This window comes from Vulpes vulpes, chromosome 6 (assembly GCF_048418805.1).
Source record: "Vulpes vulpes isolate BD-2025 chromosome 6, VulVul3, whole genome shotgun sequence".
Lineage (NCBI taxonomy): Eukaryota > Metazoa > Chordata > Mammalia > Carnivora > Canidae > Vulpes > Vulpes vulpes.
The window spans coordinates 121,541,653-121,564,487 of record NC_132785.1 but is presented as its reverse complement, the minus strand read 5'-3'; the positions used below and the strand labels follow the sequence as shown (position 1 = coordinate 121,564,487).

The following is a 22,835-nucleotide window of genomic DNA, read 5'->3' as shown; positions in this document are numbered from 1 at the left end:
GAAGCTGAGTCTGAGAAGTGTGGGCTGAGAATGGAGTTGGAATGGGTCATTGCTGGTCTTCTGTCCTGGAACAGGGCAGGATAAGGAGAGGTGGGGGGCCTGCTTTGGACACTTTGGCAGGTGTACCTCTGTCCTGAAAATGGATAATATACACAGGGGAGTGATTCTGAAGGATGTCAGCAGGGACTTAGAGGGTCTCTTTAGTGTAGGGCTATCTCGTTGGCTTTGCTTCTTGCCCAGCTGGAAGTCAGAGCCTGTGTACTCATCTACTCAATGGAAACCATATGACTCTGCCAGGAAGCCTCAGGCAGGAAGCTGGGTGGGCAGAGGCAAGGTCCCTCTCCAAAAAGGAATACCCACAAATGCCTCAATGAATCTCTGTGTGTCCACCCAGCTCCAGGGGAAAATAGGGTACCTAGGAAAGCAAAGACACCAAAATATTTTGGCAGCACTTTCTCTGCCCATACCACTTAAGAGAAAGTTATTATTGCCCCCATGGTATAAGAAGTAGCATGGATGAGGTGGGAGGAGCCAGGAGGATGGTCATGCACAGAATGGTGTGTGCGTGTATATGTGTATGTGTATGTGTGTGTAGGAGAGTCTGGGACTTGGATTGTATCCTAGTTGGCCATACACCTATGACCATGGTGTCTGATGGCAGCAGGTCATTTGACAACAGAGGTCTGACCCAGAGGCCATAGGCATAGCTGGCAAAGACATTGACCAAATAAGCTGACCCAAGAATGACACCCACAAGGCTGGACCTCACCTAGGTGGGCTAGTTCAGAGCAGTGACCCAGAGAGGACTAGGCCAAGGATGAGTGTGAAATAGAACTGCTCTAGTAGGGATCCCTGGGTGGCGCAGCGGTTTGGCGCCTGCCTTTGGCCCAGGGCGCGATCCTGGAGACCCGGGATCGAATCCCACGTCGGGCTCCCAGTGCATGGAGCCTGCTTCTCCTTCTGCCTGTGTCTCTGCCTCTCTCTCTCTCTCTGTGTGACTATCATAAAAAAAAAAAAAAGAACTGCTCTAGTAGAGAACCAAGGGGCCATGCTGAAGATGCAAGGCCAGGAATGAGGTTGGGTGCCAAGAAGAGGGCACGAGGGGTTGCTAAGCCATGTAAGGCCATGGCCAAGTGGGGGTCACCTGTGTGTATGTGTGTGAGGGCATCTTAGACCCAGGGGAGGAATGAGGGAGGGCAGAGCCAAAAAAAAAAAATCCACTGCGTGTCCAACAATGATGGAGTCTATGATAGAACACAAGCATTTTCTTTTCTGGGGATGATGTGACCCTGGGGGAACTCCATTTGTTACCAGAGAAGTCACCTCAGGCCTTGAACTTTCACCACTTACCACATGAGTTCCAAGATAGGAGAGGCCTGGGAAAAGGCCACAAGAACAGCCTGGAAGAGTAGCTTAGAAAAGACACTCCCCTGAGAGAAGAGCAATGAGGTAGATTGTTCTAGAAAATGCAGAGGAAGTGGTGTCGCAGCATCACCAGATGGAGGAAGGCCTGCAGATCCCCACTTGTGCAGGTTTCATGTCCAAGCAGATCTACAGCAAAAGCAGAGAGGATGCACTGAGGGCCTCATGTCCCACAGAGTAGATGGCATCCTTGGATGACAGAGGGAGTATAGTGTCCCTCATGCTGAAGGGCGCTCATGGATTCCATTCGGTCCTAATGCCCCATATGCTGAAGGATGAGCATGGGGGATGGTAGGGGCCTTGTGTCCCACATGCTAAAGAAGAACGAGCAGTGATCTTAGCAAAGGCTAGCTGCCCACATGTCAGAGGACCTCACAGACCACAGTGCCCCAATATGTGGTGCCTTCAGGGGAGGCCAGGACAGGCTTTTTCCTGATGCTCACTATGAGCTGGGGGTGATTGCAAGGAAGAGTAGAAGGTGAGATGAGTTTAATCTCATTATAAGTGTGTAAAAGCACACTTTTATGTTGACGCTGAGATGGCATGTACAGGTGTGATGTCTGTGCACCAGGGTCAAAGATTTTCACCCCAGGAAGAAAGCTAAGTATCCCCTAAGAGATGGTGCTCAGTCCTCTTTCCCACCTGGATGTACCATGCATATGATTGGCTAATTTTACGTCAACTCGGCTAGGCCATAGTAGCCACATATGTGGTCAAACATTATTCTGGATGTTTCTGTGAAGATGTTTTTGGAGAAGATTAGCATTTAAATTGTTGGACTTCGGGCAGAGTACAACGTTCTTGATGCTGTGGGTGGGCCTTATCCAATCAGGTGAAGGTTCACCGGCCAACCTGCCCCAAGCTAGAGGGAATTCCACCAGCAGATGGCCCTAGTGCTTGAACTACAACATGTGCTCTTCCTGACCTCCAGCCTGATGGACTTACTATGCGGATTTTGAACTTGCCATCTTCCATAATCACATGAAACAATTCCTTAAAATCTCCCTCTCTTTCCCCCTCTGCTTCTCCCTCTTGTTCTCACTCCTACTTTCTGTGGGCCAGGAATTGCAGAGACAGCTGCGCACATACAATAACATTTGCTTCCCACCACAGATGTGTGAGGTGGGCTCTATTGTGTCAGTGTGTGGCATTGAACCCAAAATGTGAGACTCCCAGAGTTGGATCTTCCTCTTCTGCATGTGATAAGTTACTGTAAAGAGCCGAGTAATTTATGTGCAAGCCAAGAGTGAACTGGATTCCTATTTGGTGAGAAGAGAACTCTGGCCATATATTTCAATTATCTTGTTTATTAGTAGTGCAAATGGGACCTTTCGAAAACACCCAGAAAGGGACGCCTGGGTGGCTCAGTGGTTGAGCGTCGGCCTTCGGTTCAGGGTGTGACCCCAGGATCTGGGATCGAGTCCCACATCAGGCTCCCTGCATACAGCCTGCTTCTCCCTCTGCCTATGTCTCTGCCTCTCTCTCTGTATCTTTCATGAATAAATAAATTAAATATTTTTTAAAATAATAATTCTACTTTCTAACAACATTTGACTGTTTTCTCATATAAATAATATACATGCTCTTTGTGAGAAATTAGGAGAGTACAAAAATCTACAAAGGAGAAAACAGAAGTCACCCCGAGGTGACCTGCCATCACCAAAATTTAACTCATAAGAAACAGTCCATCAGTTCCAGCCTTCATTCTAGATCCTGGGTGATTCATGGTGAACAAGAGTCAATGATCCATTTTATGGGGATTCAAAACAGCAGGAGAGAAGATTTTGTTCCATGTTCTAATTTCCTTCAGTCTTCTTTTTTTCTATATGTGGATGATATTTATTTAAAGTATCAGTAAAGGGATGCCTGGGTGGCTCAGCAGTTGAGCATCTGCCTTTGGCTCAGGTCATGATCCCGAGGTCCTGGGATCGAGTCCCACATCGGGCTCCCTGCAGGAAGCCTGCTTCTCCCTCTGCCTCTGCCTCTGCCTCTGCCTCTGCCTCTCTCTGTGTGTGTCTCTCATGAATAAATAAAATCTTTTTAAAAGAATAAAGTATCAGTAAAATATGGGAATGGTAATTATCAGTAAAACATTGGAGCCTCACCACCTACTTCTCGAGCAGGTAATTGAACCTCACTGAGCCTGTGTCCTGTCTACAAGGTGGGGATGACTGTGTCTCACTCACATTCTATCTCCATCCAGTTTTATCGAGAAATAACTGACACATGTCCCTGTATGCATTCAAGGTGAACAGCAAGGCGGTTTGGTTCACACATACTGGGATAGGATGATCATGACAGGTTGGGTCAGCATCTCCCGGTCTTATCGTTAGGGTGATCTGGAAAGAACACTGTCTGGGTCACATGAAACATCAGTGACGGCTCGGAAGCAACCAACATCGTGACTTCTGTTGTCACCAGCACTGGAATATCCTCAGATGGAGTTGGGTCCAGAATCACAATCCACTCGGCTTGTAGGACGGGCAGACAGGACAGATCCTTCCAAATAAAATAGGTCCCTTCCTGTTTGCGGCACACTGTCTTCGGCCGGTTCCAGGAACTGACAGGGCAAATATTGACGGGCCGCCCTGGTCTACAAACACCATTTCCTGTGGGTAGGAGGCCACGCAGTGCTGAAGACCTGGGGTCCCCAACCCGGGGAGCTCACTGTGAGTACCATACCTATGTCCCAGGTGGAGGTAGGGGTGGCTGCGTCTCTTCTCTCTCTCTCTCTCCTTCTCTCTCTCTCTCTCTTTCTCTCTCTCTCTCTCTCCCTCTCTCCCTTTCACTTTCTCTCTGTCCCTACTCCCCCTTTATCTCTCTGTCTCTCTCTCTCTGTCTCTTTCCCTCCTTCTCTCTAGCTTTCTCTCCTTTCTCTCTCTCTCTCTCTCTCTCTCTCTCTCTCTCTCTCTCTCCCTCTCTCTCTGGTTTTGGCAGCAGGGATGGGACAACTGGGTCCCCAAAGGAGAAATGCAATGATATACAGCTTCTAAGGCTTTAGGTAGGAACTTCAGGTTTTACACATTTTTATGAAAAACTTGGCCATCAAAAAAGTTAAGAGAGGAACTCCCAGGACTCCTAGTGATTAGACACTAGTATCACCCAAAGCAAAATGACGACGTTGCTGTAGCAAATTTACTAGAGACTCATAGCAAAAGGTTCACACTCCAGAGCCCTTGTCTAGAATCTGAATCATGCTCCTGCCACTTAACAGGTACTTATCCTGATCCTGAGCCGTTTCTCCATATGCACCGCAAGGGTACTAATACCTGTGTCTTAAGGTTCTCATAGGGATTCAATTAAGTGACATGAATCAATTATCAACAAAGTCACCGCTGGCATTTGCACAATACCATTCTTCAGGGCATGTGACTGCTCTGGCATTTCAAGAGCTTTCTCTCTCCCACCAAACTTCTGCAGTCTCTGAGATGATCCTAAATACCACCCACTCCCCCCCCCCCCACACCCTGCATTTGAGAACACATCTGGTTGGGAGCCTGTGATACAATGGACCTACTATCCCCACACAAGATAAACAATAGATGGGAATATTACCATGAATTAATGGAGTTTTCAGTTTCCCCCAGGATCTTTCTGGAAAAGAAATAAAGAAATAAATTGGATGTAATTACACCAGACCTCTGTAGAAAAGGGTGAAAATTAACTTTGCATGCTTTCTGTGTGTCAGGTGCTGCACACACCACATGCCCTGTAATCCTTTAGTGCCCCCCACCCTTGGAAGGTAGGCACTATCCTTTATATTTTGCAAATGAGGACACTGCCGGTCAGAGAGTTTCCTTTGCACAGATCCCACAGTGAGATACTGCAGAGTCTACTTCAAACCCAAGCCCTCTGATGTTCCATCCACTTTGGGAAATATAGCCTTCTGCAAGTCTGGGAATCGTTGGGGTGCGGAAGGGTAAAAATGGTGAGTTCAATGGGATAAAAAAGAATAAACCAGAACCAGTTTTATTACAGCTGCATTTCTAGTTTTCCCCAGGAGCAGACCGACTTTTAAATTGTTCTGCTTCCCAATGTGAATGGAACCTGTCATTAGGGAAGCCCCCCAGAGCTCTGGGGGAGGGAGGGAGGACGTGGCCTCGGGAAATTGCCTGCAGTACTTTGCCCAGCAAACTGTTTCAACATAACTGATAACCAGGCTGTATTCATCCCTCCTGACAACTGGCCTGTGGGGTTTTGAGGGCCTATAAACCATCTACAAAATATACTCTCTCCCACACCACCATGGCATTTGTGATTGATCCAGAGGTCATTGGTTTGGGCAAAAGGCGCCAATTAAGACACAAACATTATAAAGACAGATGAACCAAGGGATAGGGTGGTCAGCAGTGGAAGGGTCAGTTCTGAAGGGAGCAAGGGGGCAGGACTCTCCTTACTGAGGACGTCAAGGTGCGGGGGAGCCCAAGTAGCCATGCGACAGTGTGTGAGGATGTGTGGAGGTGTGCATGGAGGCCCTGAAAGGGACAGGGGCACTAGACAGGGGGCAGAGTGAGCAGAAATAAGCCATGTCTACACTGCAGTTCCACCTGGAGCTGGAGCTGCCTTCCCTGCCCTGAGGAAGGAGTCTCCCACTCCTACACCACTTTGATTCCCTAGGGGTACCTCGAAGGCTTCTCTGGCACATTTTATAACCTAACCTATGAGAGAGATGGTATTTATTTACTAGGGCTGCCCTAACAAAGCACCACAAACTGGATAGTTTCAATGACAGAAATGTATTTTCCCCATAGTCATGGAGGCTGGAAGTTGGAGATATAGATGCTGGTGGTGGGGCTGATTCTTTCTGAGACCGGGGGGTCGGGTGGGGTGGGGGCAGGAAGCAAGAGACAACCTGCTCCAGGCCTCTTCCCGAGCTGCTGCACGTTGCAGGCAATCTCTGGCATCCCTGGCTGTAGAACCATCATCTCGATCTCTGCCTTTGTCTTCACGGTGCCTTCTCCCTGAGTTCATGTCTGGGGCCAAATGTCCCCTTCTTAGAAGTATGTCAGTCGTATTCAATTGGGGCCCATCTAATGACTTCATATTAACCAATTACACCTCAACCACCCCTTTTTCAAACAAACATTCTGAGATATTGGGGATTCCAGCTTCAACATACAAAATTAGGGGGTAGCAATTCAATCCGTGATGGACATCTTCCCCAAACCTCTGCATCAATTAAGATACAGGTTTCAGCTGCTACATGTGACAAGGGGAGCTTGGGGTAACAGGTTTGATCAAGACAGAGTTGACCCATCCTCCCAGGCTCCATCCTTCCCATGGCTTTGCCATCCTTTGTGAGAGGCCCCCATCCACCAGGTCCCCATGACTCATCATCACATCAACACTCCAGCTAATGAAAAACCACAAGAGTAGAGGGTACTCCCCTTTCCTCAAGGACCTGACCCAGGAGCTGCACACACCATCCTCTCTCCTCCAATTGGCAAGAGTGACATTAATGACCACACCTGGGTGCTAGCCTCACTCACTGTCACAGTGTCCTGAGCATCTGCTCCATAGCCACCCCAGTCTTTGAAACTTAATGAATGTTCCAAAGAATGACTGGAAAGAAGAAAGAAGAAAGAAAAAGGAAGGAAGGAAGGAAGGAAGGAAGGAAGGAAGGAAGGAAGGAAGGAAGGAAGGAAGAAAAAAGGGTGGAGGGATGGAGGGAGGGAGGGACAATAAACCATGGAAGTTTGTTTCTAGAGCCCAGAGTCCTTTTCTCAACCAAACTTTATAGACAAACAATCAATACATCAAGCAGATTTAGGGCTGCTGCTCAGACTGCAGCCTTGGGGGAAATGTCAGAACCCTGCTGGCTCACCCTCCACCCCATCTTCTGTAGGGCCCCTCATGACACCTGTGTGGGGTACAGTTTGGACGAGGCTCAATATATGGGCAATGGGGAGCAATGAAGTTATGTATGAGTAGAATGACATGTTCAACGTCTTGTTTTCAGAGGATGGGTCCAGTTTGGCTGTGGCTGCTGGGAGCAGGGATCCTGCCCTCTGTCCACTGTCAGCCCTTTTCTGCCCATGGAGATAAGAGTCTGGGGGTGCCTCATGCTCACAGGGATCATCTCTCCTCGCCCGACCCTGCCTACCACAAAATCACACCCACCATCACCAACTTTGCCTTGCATCTGTACAAGCAGCTGGCCGCAGAAACCTCAGGAAACATCTTCTTTTCTCCTGTGAGCATCTCTACCTCGTTGGCCCTGCTCTCTCTTGGGGCCCAAGTTAACACCTCAACTCAGATCTTGGAAGGCCTTGGCTTCAACCTCACGGAGACCCCAGAGGCTGACATCCACCGTGGTTTCCAGAGCCTCATCCACACCCTTGACCTGCCCAGTTCCAAACTTGAACTGAAAGTAGGCAACTCCTTGTTCCTGGACAAGCAACTAAAGCCTCAGCAGCACTTTTTGGACACTATCAGGGAGCTGTATGGAGCTTTTGCTTTTTCTGCCAACTTCACGGATTGCGCCACAACCAGGAGGCAGATTAATGAGTACGTGAGAAAGCAGACGTATGGGCAGGTGGCGGATGGCCTCCAGGAGTTCACACAAGACACGCTCATGGTTCTCTTGAATTACATCTTCTTCAAAGGTGAGAGCTGGCTGGGGCAGAAATACACCTCCACCACCTCTAGTCCTGCCCCTGAAAAGCACCTGCCTTCAAGTCTTACTGCTGTTCCTTCAGGGAATTGCCTCGATATATTTAAATAATCTTCCTATAGGACCGCTTCTTGATTTATCAATATTTGTTTTCTCTTGCCATGTTTCTTCTGTTCAGTTTTTATCCTGATTTCCTTTTGTTATACATTCAATCGTACTCTTTTAGGAATAATTCCTTTTTAAGAAAAATCTTATTTTTATATTAGTATCTATTTTGAACATAGAAAAAAATATATGGAGAATACTATAAAGCCACCATACACTCCCCCACCAAGAATGAACAAATATTGACAATTTACCATTTGTTTCAGATTTTTATTTTTTTTTAATACAATGTTGCAGGGAGAGTTCAGTTCCTTTTTAACCCTTCCCTAGTCCAATTTTCCTCCTTCCATCCCTCCCCAGAGGCAATCACTATCCTGGGAGTGGTGTGCATCCTTCTCACCCATGTGCTCCTACCATGAACACCTGAAGTTTATATCCATAATCCCATCTAACCCAGTGTATGTGTTCTAAATTTTACAAGAATAGTATCATACTGTACAACTTACCTTGCACTTTATGTTTTAGTGTCCTCACCACATCCTTTTATTTATTTATTTTAGAGAGAGGGGGGTGTAGGGGGCAGAGGGGAAAAGAGACACTCTCAAGCAGACTCCATGCTGAGTGAGAAGCCTGACGTGGGGCTCAACCTCAGAACCCTGAGACCATGACATGAGCTGAAACCAAGAATTGAATGCTTAACCAACTGAGCCACCCAAGTGCTCCGTATCTTAATTTGTACAAACAGCGTTTTAGTTTATTTTGACTGTTGTTGCATTGAACATGTCATACTTGCAGGGCCCATTTCTTTACTCCTGTTATTTCCTGATTTAGCAGCATAAATCTATTCTGGTCCTAAGAAAATGAATTCTTCCTTTTTTTTTTTTTTTTTTTTTTTTTTTAAAGCTTGGGCCCAATCAGATGATCAGATGTCCTTTGTTTTTACCTACTTGTTTTGTCATTTCCAGGTTCCACATTACATTTAGTCACTGCATCAGTGTGGGCTCCTCTGGGCTGCAACAGTTTCTTAGACTGTCTTTGCTCTCCATGACCTTGCTGATTTTGAAGAGTACTGGCTACTTTGCAGAATGTCTCTCATCTGGGATTGATTTGCCTGCTTTTCCCATGATTAAGACAGGGGTGATGGGTCATGGGGAGGAGAGCCACAGAGGGGAAGTGGCATTCTTTCCTATCACATCAAGTCAAGGATGCATACTATCAGCGTGACTTATCACTGTTGATGTTGACTTTGACCATCTGGCTAAGGGCATGTTTGTCAGATTTCCCTGTTGTGGAGATACCTTTCCCCATTGCCGCACTGTGCTCTTTGGAGGAAGTCACATCCCACACTTAGGGAGTGGGGAGTTATGCTCATCTCCTTAAGAAAGGAGGATCTACCTAAATTATTTGGAATTCTTTCCATATGCGACATTTCTCTCTTCTCCCATGTTTATTTATTCAATCATTTACTTACATCATTATGGACTCAAGGATATTTATTTTATATTTTGAATTGTAATGCACTCCTACTTAGCTTTGTGGCTTAAAATTTTCCAACATTGATCAGAAGATCCTTCTGTTGGTTCCTATGTCCCTGGATATGCCTCCATCATTGCTGATTTTTTAAAAAGATTTTATTTATTTATTCATGATAGACATAGAGAGAGAGAGAGAGAGAGGCAGAGACACGGGCAGTGGGAGAAGCAGGCTCCATACCGGGAGCCCGACGTGGGACTCGATCCCAGGACTCTAGGATCGCACCCTGGGCTGAAGGCAGGCGCTAAACCACTGAGCCACCCAGGGATCCCCTGTTTCTTTTTTCTTTTGGAGCACTCCTTACTTTCTGGCACTACAAGACACTCCAGGCTCATCTTTTATATCTCCTGCTTCGTGAAAAATGTCCTTTTGTCTCTCTGTGCTGCCCCTTCTTCAGTTCCAACTTCTCTTTTACTAATTCTCTCAGAACAATTAATATCTACTATTTCACTCATCCACTGAGTTTTTAATTTCACTGATTGTATTCTCACTTGTTGACCTATTTTTCTCAAATCAACCTGTTCTTATGAATTGTACTCCTTCCTTTTTAAAAAAACACACTTTAAAAAAATGTCTTTCAGATTATTCTGTTGTCTGGAGGTCTTGAACTGTGAATTCTTGGTTTGCTGCCCCAACTGTTTCTCTTTCAAGAGAGGATTGAAATTTTCAGCTTTGGGCTCATCTTCAGTAGAAATTATCTTTTCGTGAGTTTCTGATGGCCTGTGCTGGAAGGGTCTCCAGGAGACAATTTCACATTTGCCTCTGTTATAGTTCTATTGGTTTCACTGGTTCTATTATAATTTCTAGGTTGGGGAGTCCCTGCACTGAATGATTAATGAGAACATAGACCAGTCTTAGGTTGGGGAGTTCCTACACTAAATGAGTAATAAAAACAAAGAACCCAGACCAGGTGACTCTTCTCCTCCACCCTCCACCTGGAAATGTAGTGACCTGTCCTAACTCATCCCTGGGCTGTGGGGCAGAGTTTTTTAATCCAGGCTTCCCAGATGGTGAAGGGATTACCTTTCATAGCTTTTGACTATTTGCAGAGAGATCAGTTTCAAGTGCAAGCCTGAGTTTTATTTAGTTCCCCTGAGAAGACATTAAATCCCATCCCCAAGGGCTGTGTTTGATTTGGATAACCCATGAACCAGATGACTTTGGTTCCAAATCAGAGATGTGCATTCCTGCTTTGTAACCAGAAGCTTTGATTCTTGTTTTTGAACTTAGCTTTCTTTCTTTCTTTTCTTTTCTTTCTTTCTTTCTTTCTTTCTTTCTTTCTTTCTTTCTTTTTTCTTTCTTTCTTTCTTTCTTTCTTTCTTTCTTTCTTTCTTTCTTTCTTTCTTTCATTTTCTCCAGCTTCTCTGGGTGTTTACTCAGGAAAAAGAAAAAACAGATTTTTCTGCTTTAACTTAGTCTGTGATACTGATCAGAAGACTCAAGGACCTAAGTCTTAATCGTTATTGGTTCTCCAGAGTCTGACACAGGGTCAAGTATGTTTTATTTTTTTCCAATCAATAAAAGGGAAACTTTATTAAGGCTCCAGGGCCTCGGACCTCAGGCAGGAGGGCAATCTGCAGACAAAGGAAGAGCCAGTGGAATGGCCTTATCTGACCTTCATCTTGGGGCACAGGTTGTTGGTGTGGTCACAATTCTTATTGGGGCAGTTGATAACGTGGGGGTGCTAATCATCTTGCCACAGTTGTATTTCTGGACCAGCTGGCAGAGGGTAGTCTTCACAAGGTCACCCTTGCAGTGAAGTACCAAGTACAGGGAGTACTCTTTCTGGATACTAAGCAAGTGAAGCTATCCTCTGGCAAAGCTTAGACATTTCTGGTGAGTCAAGACGGCCTTCTTCTTTTGAATTTTGGCTTTGAAATTATCAGTGGCATCACTGGGCTTGACCTTGAGGGTGATGGTCTTGCCTGTCAGGATCTTCACAAAGATCTGCATTTCTCCATCTGACACAAGGCTGCTACCACCAGACCACTTGGACACCTTGTTGAAGAGAAAGAGGGTCAAATATATGTTGAATGTTTGTTACATGAGTGATTTCAATTTGAAGTTAGGTCTCATGTTTGAGGCCTCTAGGGATGATGTTCATTAATTTACTCAAAAACATTTATCAAGACTGATTAGATTTCAGGGACTTTGCTAACATCTTGGGAAAATCTGTGAATAAGATTATTTTCCTATCCTTGCAGAGCTCACAGTCCCACGTGTGCTATAAATAAGCAAAAGGGCAACTGTAACTCAATGGAAAAGTGATGCTCTGTTTGGGTAGGTCTGGATGCCATGGAGTTCTCAAAAGATACACTTTTCCAGACTTGAAGAGTGAGGGAAGGCTTTCTGGAAGGGAAGGCGTCTCAACAGGCATCTGTTGAGACATGAAGAATGAGTTGGATTTACTCAGGCAGAGGCTGTGAGAGAGGTGGGGAGAAGAGGGTTCAAGCTGAAAAACCAGCATGCGCAAAGGTCCAAGGAAAAGAAAAATCATTGCATTTTCAAGGAACTGAAATGATTTAGTTGGACTAGAACACAGAACACAATGGCATAATGCTTGGGGGACAGCGCCATGAGTTGCAATAAAAAAGTAAGCAGAAGGGATGCCTGGGTGGCTCAGTGGTTGAGCATCTGCCTTTGGTTCAGGGCATGATTGCAGGGTCTTGGGATCGAGTCTTGCATCAGGCTTCCCCAGGAGAGCCTGCTTCTCCCTCTGCCTATGCCCCTGCCTCTCTCTGTGTGTCTTTCATGAATAAATAAATAAAAATCTTTTTTTAATAAAGGTAAGAAGGAACTTTGTTGAGGACCCTAGACTTTACCTGTAGGGCTCCAGAATTATCAAGAAGTTAGAAGCAATGGAGTGACATGATTACATCTGTTTTAAGATCAGTCTGGTCACAATTTGGAAACTGAATTTTGTGGGGAGGAAGGGTGGGAGAGCAGAGACAAGTCAGGAGGTTCTTGAAGTAGTTCAATGTAAGTAAGATGGCAGCCTTGGATAAAGGTGCAGCTCTGGAGGTAGAATCAGCAATGCTTGGTCACTGAGAAGTTGTGAAGAAGAGGGAGAGGGTAAGCCAGCTTTCCATCACCAAGACCAGCACTTTCAGGAGGCCAAATCTGGAGGCTGTTGTATGTGGAGATTGTAAGTAGGAGAGAAGATACTACACACAAAAACAATGCTGTGACATTGTTATGCATTTCTAACTGTCTTCATGAGCTTTTGCATTATATTTAGCATTTTATTAACTGAATTCTTTCTCCTTTTTCAATTTGAATATTAGGAAATTCAGAGGTAGAGGGGGCTCTTGACCTTCTCTATAGAAAGTTATTGTTTAGAGGCAGCATGGCAGAGAGGGGTCAAATCAGTGTTTGCAAAGAACATGATCTATGGAGCCAGTCAAGCCCCAGTCTGCTCTACCACCTAATGGCTCTGAAGACTGGGTATGTTTCTATAAATTCACAGGGACTTAGTTTCTAATTGCTGACATGGAGATCATAATACTTATTTAATATTTATGTTCATGAAAAAGTAAAAAGATAATGCCTTGCACATGGAAGGTAGTTAGTAGATGGAAAATACCTTTTAGCTTCTTGAAAGCTGAGTTTCTCTGGAATAGAACAAAATCATAGACCATTAGAACTCTACCTCTGGGGACTGACTCTAGTGGCTGAGCCAGCCCTAAGTTCTGGCCTGCTGGTTCTGTATCCATGCCACTTCTCTACCTCATATTTATGCATACCCAAGAGGAAGTCAGTGTGGCTTAGTGTCTGTCTGCCCAGAGTTGCTCTTTTAGAGTATGTTCTCATAGTTTTATGAATTTTGTGTCTTAAGCCAAGTGGAAGCATCCTTTCAATCGTTACCAGACCCAGAAGCAAGAGAGTTTCTCTGTGAATGAGAGGACTTCCCTCCACATCCCCATGATGCACCAAAAGGAAATGCACAGATTCCTCTATGACCAAGAAATGGCTTGCACTGTCCTCCAGATAGAATACAGTGGAAATGCCATGGCTCTGCTGATCCTACCTGACCCAGGAAAAATGGAGCAGGTGGAGGCAGCTCTGCAGCCAGAGACCCTGAGAAAATGGGATCAGTGGCTTCTGCCCAGGTAAGTGTCAAAGCAGAAGGACTCCAGGCAACTTGATTCAAGAACCCAGGCAGGCCTTGATCAATGACAACTTCAAATGCCCAACCCCTAGGTTTGGTTCATCATTCAGCCCTTTAAATAACTACTTGAGTAAAGTGAGACTATAATCACTGCCACACTGGGTTGGTTGGAGGATTGATCAAGTCGCACATACGAAGTTGGAGACTGGTCATGATAAGTGCTTATCAGGCATTAATCATTCTTATCTCTTCCTGGGTGTTTTTATGGTCAACCTTCTTTCCTCTTGTTTCTCCCTTTTACCAGAATAGTTTACTACCAGAAGGTAGTGACATATAGCCAAAAGATCAGACTAAGGACAATTATTATGAATAATTATGACTCCCACAAAACAGTGTATATTTCTTAAAAGAGTTCTTCTTCTTTCATTTATGTAAAAATTAGTTTGACCAAAATGCAGGAAAAAATGATACTACTATACATGTTACAATTGCAAGATCTAAACAAAAGCATAGGTTTTATCCAATTGCACAATTTGCTAGTGTACCTCGTGAGTAATGTGATGCTTAATAAGTAAGAGTAAGGGGCAAAGGATTTGGATAAGCTAGAAGCAGGGTGATTTTGTCAGAACTGTAAATTTGAGTTGGTCCCCACAGTGATGGGGAATATAGAATGTTTCAGCTCTGAGATGTTATCCAGGAATGCAGAAATCTAACAAAGATGAAATGCCTTATTGACAAAATAGTCCATATCTAGTTTAATCAGGAGTTTTTTTTAATCATTTATTAACTTGGTCCTGAAGAAGGACTTAAAGTCCTAGGTGGGTATATCTTCAATTTGCCATTCCTGAAATATAGAGGAAAGATAAAGTTAGACCAAATACTTTATCTCTGCCTTCCTGTGAGGCTCCCCCCTGCTCAATATTTGGCTAACACTGCTCAATTATTGATGGCTAGCAGTCTTTTTGATAGAGCTTCTCTGAAAAAAGTCCCCCTATTTTAATTAAAACATTTCTTAAAGAAATTAAATACCAAGAGGAGTACCATAAAAATCAAAGTGCTAATTTCATGGGATCTCAACCCTACCCACCTCTATCTCATTTTTCAGTTTGTGGTTTTTCTTACTATGGTTTCAACCTTTTCTGGTACGCCTAGACTTCATTTTCCAGCTAATTTCTTCCTGGGATCTATCTTGTCTCATGATAGCTCTGGTATGGAATCTGGCTTTGAGTTCTAATTATCTCTTGCTGCATAATAAACCACCTGAAAATGGAATGGCTTGAAAAAAATATCTATTATCACTCTTGATCCAGTGAATGGGTTGGGCTCAGCCTTGTGGTTCTCACATGGAGCTTTCCTGCACTGGAGTCAGATGCTGGCCAAGGCTGGAGCAGTGAAGACTCCTCTACTGGATGTCTGGTGCATGGTCTAGCCGGCTGCTCAGATAAAGGCTGAGCAGGTGTCCTCTCTCCATGCAGCATCTCCATGAGACTAGCATGGGCTCCTGCACATCAGCGCAGCATAGTTGATGTTGTCATATGGCAGCTCAGGGCTCCAGGAAGGAGTGTTCCGAAAGGCAGGAAGTGAAAGTTCTTGCTCTTTTGAGATCTGGGCTCCAATGTGTCTCTTCTGTCACATGCTTTTTGTCAGAGCAGTCACAGAACCCACCTCAGTTTGGAGGGGGCGGGGTATAGACCAAACCTCTTGATGGCCATCTTTCATCTTAAACCCATCAGCAGTTGGTAGACACCAGTTGCCCTCATGCCCACAGGAGCCTTCCCTCAGCTTTACAACCAGTGAGGGATAGGAAAAGGTGCCCATGTTTGGGCAGAGATTTGAGTGCCAAATAAAAGAGATACAGGTCAAGGACAGAGGTCAGGGTAAGAAACTATCCCTATTGTCTATGAATCTGTATAGCTGTGGTCAGTTTCTGATTCTAGCCCCATATTCTCAAACTCCTTTGAGGTAAGCCTGTCCCTTCTTCCAGCATAGGAAGAAATACCATAGAATCTTCTAGACTGATGGATATTCCCTCTGTAAGGTCTGGGGTTTTTGAGGGTTTTTATTTTTAAGATTTTATTTATTCATTCATGAGACACACACACACACACACACACACACAGAGACAGAGACAAAGACAGAGAGGCAGAGACACAGGCAAAGGGAGAAGCAGGCTCCATGCAGGGAGCCTGACGTGGGACTCAATCCCTGGTCTCCAGGATCAGGCCCTGGGCTGAAGGCACTGCTAAACTGCTGAGCCACCTGGGCTGCCCAGGTTTTGGGTTTTTTTTAATAGATCCCATGACCAGCATGGACCCCAATGCCGAGCTTGAACTCATGACCCTGAGATCAAGACCTGAGCTGAGATCAAGAGTCAGACACTTAACCAACTGAGCCATCCAGGTGCCCCAGGAAGGTCTGTTTTGACCTCTTACTTTGACCTTCAACAAAGCAAAACCAACCCAAGTTATTTTTTTTAAATCGCAGATGTCCTCTGTTATTATTTCTCATGCCATAGATTTTTAATATCACAGCAGCACTTTAATGGGCTTTCAAACATGAAAATGTCAGACTGCCAGACCTCCCTCCACTCAGCTGTGAGGAAGGTTCATGCACTCTCTGGTAACTGTTCATTCTTCATTGACGTGGGTTGAACACCTGCCATATTCTGGGTCTCTACCAGACTTCGTCTCCTAGACTCCAGTCAAACCCCTCCATGGCTTGGGCCTGCCCACAAGTGCTGCCTGTGGAAAATCTGCCCAGTGGGCCAAGATAGCCTTGTTTTCTATTCTCCATAGCCTCTTGTCTTCAGTGTTTGACCCATGACTTCCAAATGCCTCTCACTTTGATTAGACATTTTGACACTCACATAATCCTAGAAGTTAACTGGCAATGAATCTCTAAGCTGATTTAGGGTATCTAACCTGAATTCATTAGAGGTCGAAGTTTCCAAACTGGTTATTACCTAGCCAGGCTTGCAGACACCCTGCCCTGGCAACCGTCAAACAACAATCAGAACTATCCCAAGAAGAGGACAGATTTGCTCAGTGTCAAAAAGAACTTGTCAATTTACTGTAGGCAATGTGGTGATCCTATGGCAAAGGTCAGCCGCAGGACAGAGAGTGGCCCATACTCTACATACACATACCATCCCTCATCAGATCTTCACAATGGCCTGAAGTCCAGGCAGTAAGAGCCTGTGGTGGCTTGTATTATGGAATTGTCAGCAGGTATACTTAGGATAGAGTTCAGAAGGAGAACCAGCAAAACCTACTGATGAATTGGATATGGAGGTAGGACAATGTCGGCACTATTTATCTTTCATGGTTATTATTTGGATCTGATCAATTAAGACTTATAAAATCGGGGATACCTGGATGGCTAGTGCCTGCCTGCAGCCCAGGGCATGATCCTGGAGTCCCAGGATCGAGTCCTGCGTCAGGCTCCCTGCATGGGGCCTGCTTTTCCCTCTGCCTATGTCTCTGCCTCTCTCTCTCTCTCTGTCTCTGTCTCTCATGAATAAATAAATAAAAATCTTAAAAAAAAAAAAAAGACTTGTAAAATCCCTTGCTTGATATCCAGCATGTGGGAAATGCTCCATAAATGTGCAGGAGATGAAAACTTATGGCCATGCCAAAAGTCTTCTCAGATCCAGACACAGGAGGGCTGAAGAGGTCACAAGAGGTCTGTAAGGTCTGAAGAGAAGGGGGCCCAGGGTCCTAGAATGTCCTGACACAGTAGAGAGTATTGTGATGGGATGGTTCCCCGTCCCTCTGAGAAACACTTCTTCCCAAAGCTGGGGCTGCTAACAGACAGGGTGGAAACAGCATATTTAATGAGACAGCACCACCTCTCTGGCTGATTCTCTCTCCAGTCTGCTGGATTTACATCTGCCAAGGTTTTCCATTTCTGGAACATATAATCTTGAAGAAATACTTCCCCTCATTGGCCTCACCAACATCTTCAACTTAGAAGCTGACTTATCAGGAATCACTGAGCAGCTCAACAAAACCATCTCCCGGGTAAGGTGGTGAACATGGGTGGAGGGGAGGGTCTTTTCTCCATTGATGTGCGCATTTGAAAGTTAAGTTTTCCTTTCTTTTTCCTCTTCTGGGTCTTGATCACAATCTATAAGGCTTCTTTTCATGGGTAGCTCCCTTTCCACCTCTCCTCTGTGTTCCTCAGAGCAGGGACACCGAGTCCTGAAAAGGTAGACAAGTATTCAGAGTCATCCATGGAGTCAGAATTTCCACAGGTGTGGGATTAGTTTTGTCTTCATTCCTTATACTTCCCCCAGGGCAGGCAGTGAAACTCTGTCTTTGTTGTAGTTAGATAGAGTAGTGGGGCATAAACAAAAGAATATATCCATTAGCTTTGCTGCAGAAACAAGCATCCCCCAAATCTCAGAGCCTGAACAGGTTTATTTCATGTTCATGTTACATGTCAGAAGTGTATCATGATCAGGGAATATAGATCTACTTCACACTGCTTTTCCCTTCCAGGATGCAGGTGGAAGGAGAATCCCCTACTGGGGACATGCCATTCCCATAGCAATAGGAAAAAAGCAAGAGAAACTGTGTGGTGGCTCTTCACATTTTTCTTCACTGTGGCCTATGCCAAGGCCATTCATGTGCTACTGGCTAAAGCAAGTCTCATAGTCAAGATGGCCATCAGTTGGCGGGGGGCAGTCTGTGTTCTTCTACAGGAAGAATTATGAGTCACGGGACATGGGTGGGGATCCATGACCTTTTACTAGGAAGGGAGAGTTAATAGCTGGAAATAATATTGCACTTTTCCTTCCCTGCTCTATCTTTTATGTTTTAGGATAGAGTCATAATTGTTGTTTGAGTTTTTGATATGAATTTCTTTTTTTTTTCAAAAACGTTTATTTATATGTTTTAGAGAGACAGAGAGAGAGATTGAGCACACAGGGGGAAGAGGCAGGGCAGAGCGAGGGAGAAAGAATCCCAAGCAGACTTGGAATTGAGACCAGTGTCAGGCTCTGTTCTATGGGGCTTGATCTCATGACCCTGAGATCATGACCCGAGCCAAAACCAAGAGTCAATTGCTTGACTGACTGTGCCACCCAGGGGCCCTCTTACTGTGAATTTCATAAGGGAAGTATTGTGTCTTCTGCTTGGGAAAGACCAGCTGAGATCAGGAACATGAACCAAGGCAATTGGGATATAGTCCTTTGTGTGTGCATGTGAGTGTGTGTGTGTGTGTGTGTGTGTGTGTGTGTGTGTGTGATTGTATGTACACGCCCATGGTGGAGAGGGTGAACAGGAAAAGAAATAACAGCCTTTTAGAGAATTTCTTTCACAGTGACCTTAAATGCTAGATGTATCTCTTCATAGAACTTTTGCAGAGACAGAGAGAGAGAAAGAGAGAGGCAGAGACACAGGCAGAGGGAGAAGCAGGCTCCATGCAGGGAGCCCGACATGGGACTCGATCCTGGGTCTCCAGGATCACGCTCTGGGTCAAAGACACGCACTAAACTGCTGAGCCACCCAGTTCATAGAACTTTTTAGAAATGAAAGAGATAGTCAAGGCCAGAATGTTTCAATTCTTTTTTTAAAGCCTCAGAATCCTTTCTTCCTGAAAAGGAGTGTGAAGATGAGGGTTTAGAAAAAGGAATTCTCACGGAGGCTGGTAGAGGGTTTGGCACATAGGACAACCAGGTTCCTTGAACTCACATTAGTAACCATTGATTTAGGCTGAGCAAGTCATTTTAAAGAAGCCAGCAAGGCTTGGAGACGGGCGTGCAGCTCGGGGCAGAAATTGCGCTCAGCCCATGGTCTCAGCACCCAGGTGCTTTTGGTGTGCTCTAAAACTTGCCTTTGGGAGTTGCAGCCTGGTTCCTGTGCAGCCCTGCTAAGACTCATCTGTCTTCTGCTAGAGAGCAAATAGCACCAACAAGGTGCTCTCATCCCCCAGGATGTGGTGGTGGGGAGAAAATGCAGAGAAGAAGCAGAAGCAATGATGGCTGGAGTTGCCTCCTGGGGATATGGGGCCCATGGGGCCTGGGCAGGTGACTCAGCTCCCTAGAACCACACAAGGTAGGATCTGTTTTCTGAGCGTGCCCTGAGCTGACGCCATCTCTGTCCCTGTCTCCTCCTCCAGGTGTCACACAAGGCAACAGTGGACATGAATGTGTGGGGAACCAGGGCAGGGGCTGCCTCCAGCCTCCTCTCCCAGCCCCAGGCCCTGAATGCAACATCGGCCTCACAGGCTCGTTTCAATAGGCCTTTCCTGGTGCTCCTGTGGGAGATGACCACTCAGAGCTTGCTCTTCCTGGGCAAAGTCGTCAACCCAGCTGCTGGGTGACCATGGTGGGAGGCCAGGTGGTAGCTCATCTCCCCCCAGAACAATTAGGAAAGCCAGCACCAGTCTCCACCACAGACTGCTATGAGGATCAGTTAATTAGTGAACAAAGATCCTAATAAAGTTGACCTTGGGTTGTGTGAACATTGAGGTGCCATGTTTACAAGGGAAGGTCAATGTGCAGAGCAGCCTTGAGCCACCTCCTCTACAGTCTCATTGAACCCAGGATCAACTGTGATCAGAAAGTCAAAAATGAAAACAGCTTCATGTTTTGGCCTCCTGGGAGATATCCACCACTGTAGCCACCACTGCAGATCTTTCCTGAGGGTCCCAGGACAAGGCACAAAGGACATTAGAAGGAGTAAGCAGCTTTTCCCCTTCATAGTCACTTACCTTGGCTGTACAGAGAAGCGAGGCCCTCCTAAAATATAATGGGACAGATGTTAGGGACTAGATCACCTTCAGAGGAGATTGGGACCAGGGTGGGGGCTCCAAATCATGGTCTATGAAAAGAAAGGAGTGTAATAATAGGTCAATGCAATAATAGGCCGAGGTAGCATGGGAGGTTAAATGGCCAAGGGCAACCCCAAAATCAAAGAAAGTGGGAGGGTTAACATGGCCAAGTGGACACAAACTTGGTCAGTGGGATGAATTTGGGGTCCATATTCAGTTGCAGTGGAGCATCTTTAGTGGTTGGCGGCTCTACTCCTACAAGTGTCCCCCTCCAGTCTCAAGGAGGCATCTGTCCAAATCTAATGGGAAAACCACAGAGATGCCAACTTAGCTCCATCTATGTGTCATGCAGGAGGAAATATCCATCCCCACAATGGAGGCAGTGCCAAGACCTAGAGGGCAGCTGTGGGTGGTGCATGGCTAGGAAAGAGTCATCCCCAAAATGCCATTGGAAGAAATATTCCCACCCACACCCTAAGGAGGTCAAACTTGAGTCTGAAAATGAAGTAGGTCTTAAATGAAGGGTAAGAGGTAAGACAATCTGGGGGAGGGCGGAGGAAACCCTCTGTGGAGAAGAGCCAGTGGGGAAAGAAAGGAAAAGTATGTTCTGACAAAAAATAAAGAGAGAGAGAAACCCAGTTTTGCAGTAATAGAAAACCGATCACCTAGGATCACAGTAGAAGGTGATGCTTGAGAGGTTTTTGGAGGTAAAAGGGTGGAGGCTTTGGATGCCTGATAAGTGGTGTGGACTTTGTCCTGTGGACAGTGGGGAGTAGCTGTATGCCAGCGAACAGATGTAGATGTGGACAAAGTGTGGCTTGAAAAGTCATCTGACAGCTGAGCACAGATAAGACCCAGTGTGGTGAGGCCAGGGTAAGGGGCCAGCCAAGAAGGTGTTGCACTGTGAGGTCTACTCCACCACATGCCCTGTCCTCCCGGCCCATCCCATATCCCTCCTCTGTCACACCACCAGCACCCACAATCCCCTGTCCCAGCCAACCTCATGTGGCCCTCCGGACTTCCCCATCCTACCCTCCCTGCCTGTTGGCCCTGTGGACACTCCTCCTATTTGAAAGGAAGGAACCCCAGAAATCCCACCCCATCCCCGGGCAACCTGGCATACACAATACCTTTCTGTTGCTTTGGACTAGACATTGAGTAATAACTATGTTCAAACACTTGAAGATCTGCCAAAACTCTCTCTGACTGTGAATTGGCTCCTGCAGAAATAAGTGACTGATTTTCCTGGAGCCATGCAAGTCAGAGATTTTAAAGGAAGAGGTTCCTGAATGGAACATTTTTCATTAGGTCAGGCATTCTGGAAGATTCTGAGTGAGGTAGGGAACCCGACAAACATGGGTCCCCTGGTATGGGGCTCACAGATTTGTAGGGGAGATGAACATTATATTAAAGTGTGTGGACAGCCACTGCTCTTGGGACACATGCATTCGCCACCTCAACACAGACTTACTGAACACCAGGCAGTGGGAATAGAGCACTGAACAAAGCGGACAGTGAACTCAGCTCACAGGGATTACATTCTAGTGGTTAAGGAAGCAGACACATGTTTGCCCCAATGCCTCATGCTGAATGTGTGACAGGGTTGCTGGTCTGCTTTGGCCATCCACATAAAAGAGAAAGCATTCCCCCAAGTTAGAGGGAGGGATGACCAAACCTGCTTGAAGGGCTCCCCGCTGGACTTCCTTACTATTGGACCTATACAGAGATGTTAGGAAGTAGGTGTTATAGCCCAGCCTTCTCTCGTGTGGACAGAGGGCCAAAGATGAGAGCACATCTCTTGACTGACACTTTAACCCACAGGGTCTGCACTCATGGGCAAAGTTCCCAGTCCAAGTCCTGAATTCAGCTTGTGGGCCACCCGTTTGAAATATTATAAAACATTCAGGCTACTAAATGGATACCAGGATAGCTTGAGCTGAGAAATTCATTGGCCTCAGTACCAAACAGAGTTAGAGGAGCAGGGCAACATGGACTCTTATGCATCCCTGCTGATACCTTCATCAGGTCCATGTTTGAGACGGATGCTCCAGGGTTTCTCAAACAAACTGGGGTCCCTCAAACAATGGTTACCCTCAGCCTACATTTTGTCACCTACTTTTTACATGGAGAGAGGTAGTGAGAGAAAAAGACATTGATCCCATACCCACTGCTCTATCATCAAAGTCTAGCCCTGCCACTTACTGGTTACAGAGGGTCCTAGATGCATTCTAGAAGCAGGTCAGTGCCCCCTTTTCTCCCTTGAGGCTGGACTCAGGAGTT

The 22,835-nt window shown here is 45.8% G+C and overlaps 1 protein-coding gene across 1 annotated transcript; it reads left to right on the top strand.

The window, feature by feature from the left end:
* The first annotated feature begins 3,775 nt into the window (after positions 1-3,775).
* Positions 3,776-20,246, top strand: LOC112907364 (serpin A11). Its single transcript, XM_025982596.2, has 5 exons — positions 3,776-4,091; positions 7,382-8,027; positions 13,509-13,782; positions 17,653-17,800; positions 19,902-20,246. Exons 2-5 carry the CDS (start codon positions 7,385-7,387, stop codon positions 20,103-20,105), a joined length of 1,269 nt encoding a protein of 422 aa, XP_025838381.1. The 5' UTR covers positions 3,776-4,091; positions 7,382-7,384; the 3' UTR covers positions 20,106-20,246.
* Positions 20,247-22,835: the final 2,589 nt, after the last annotated feature.

Bases quoted from the DNA above. Each gene is read 5' to 3' on its own strand.
- LOC112907364 (XM_025982596.2), top strand. From the start codon at position 7,385: ATGGGTCCAGTTTGGCTGTGGCTGCTGGGAGCAGGGATCCTGCCCTCT. The intron at 13,783-17,652 runs GTAAGTGTCAAA...TTCTCTCTCCAG, and splicing joins GATCAGTGGCTTCTGCCCAG to TCTGCTGGATTTACATCTGC. The intron at 17,801-19,901 runs GTAAGGTGGTGA...CTCCTCCTCCAG, and splicing joins TCAACAAAACCATCTCCCGG to GTGTCACACAAGGCAACAGT.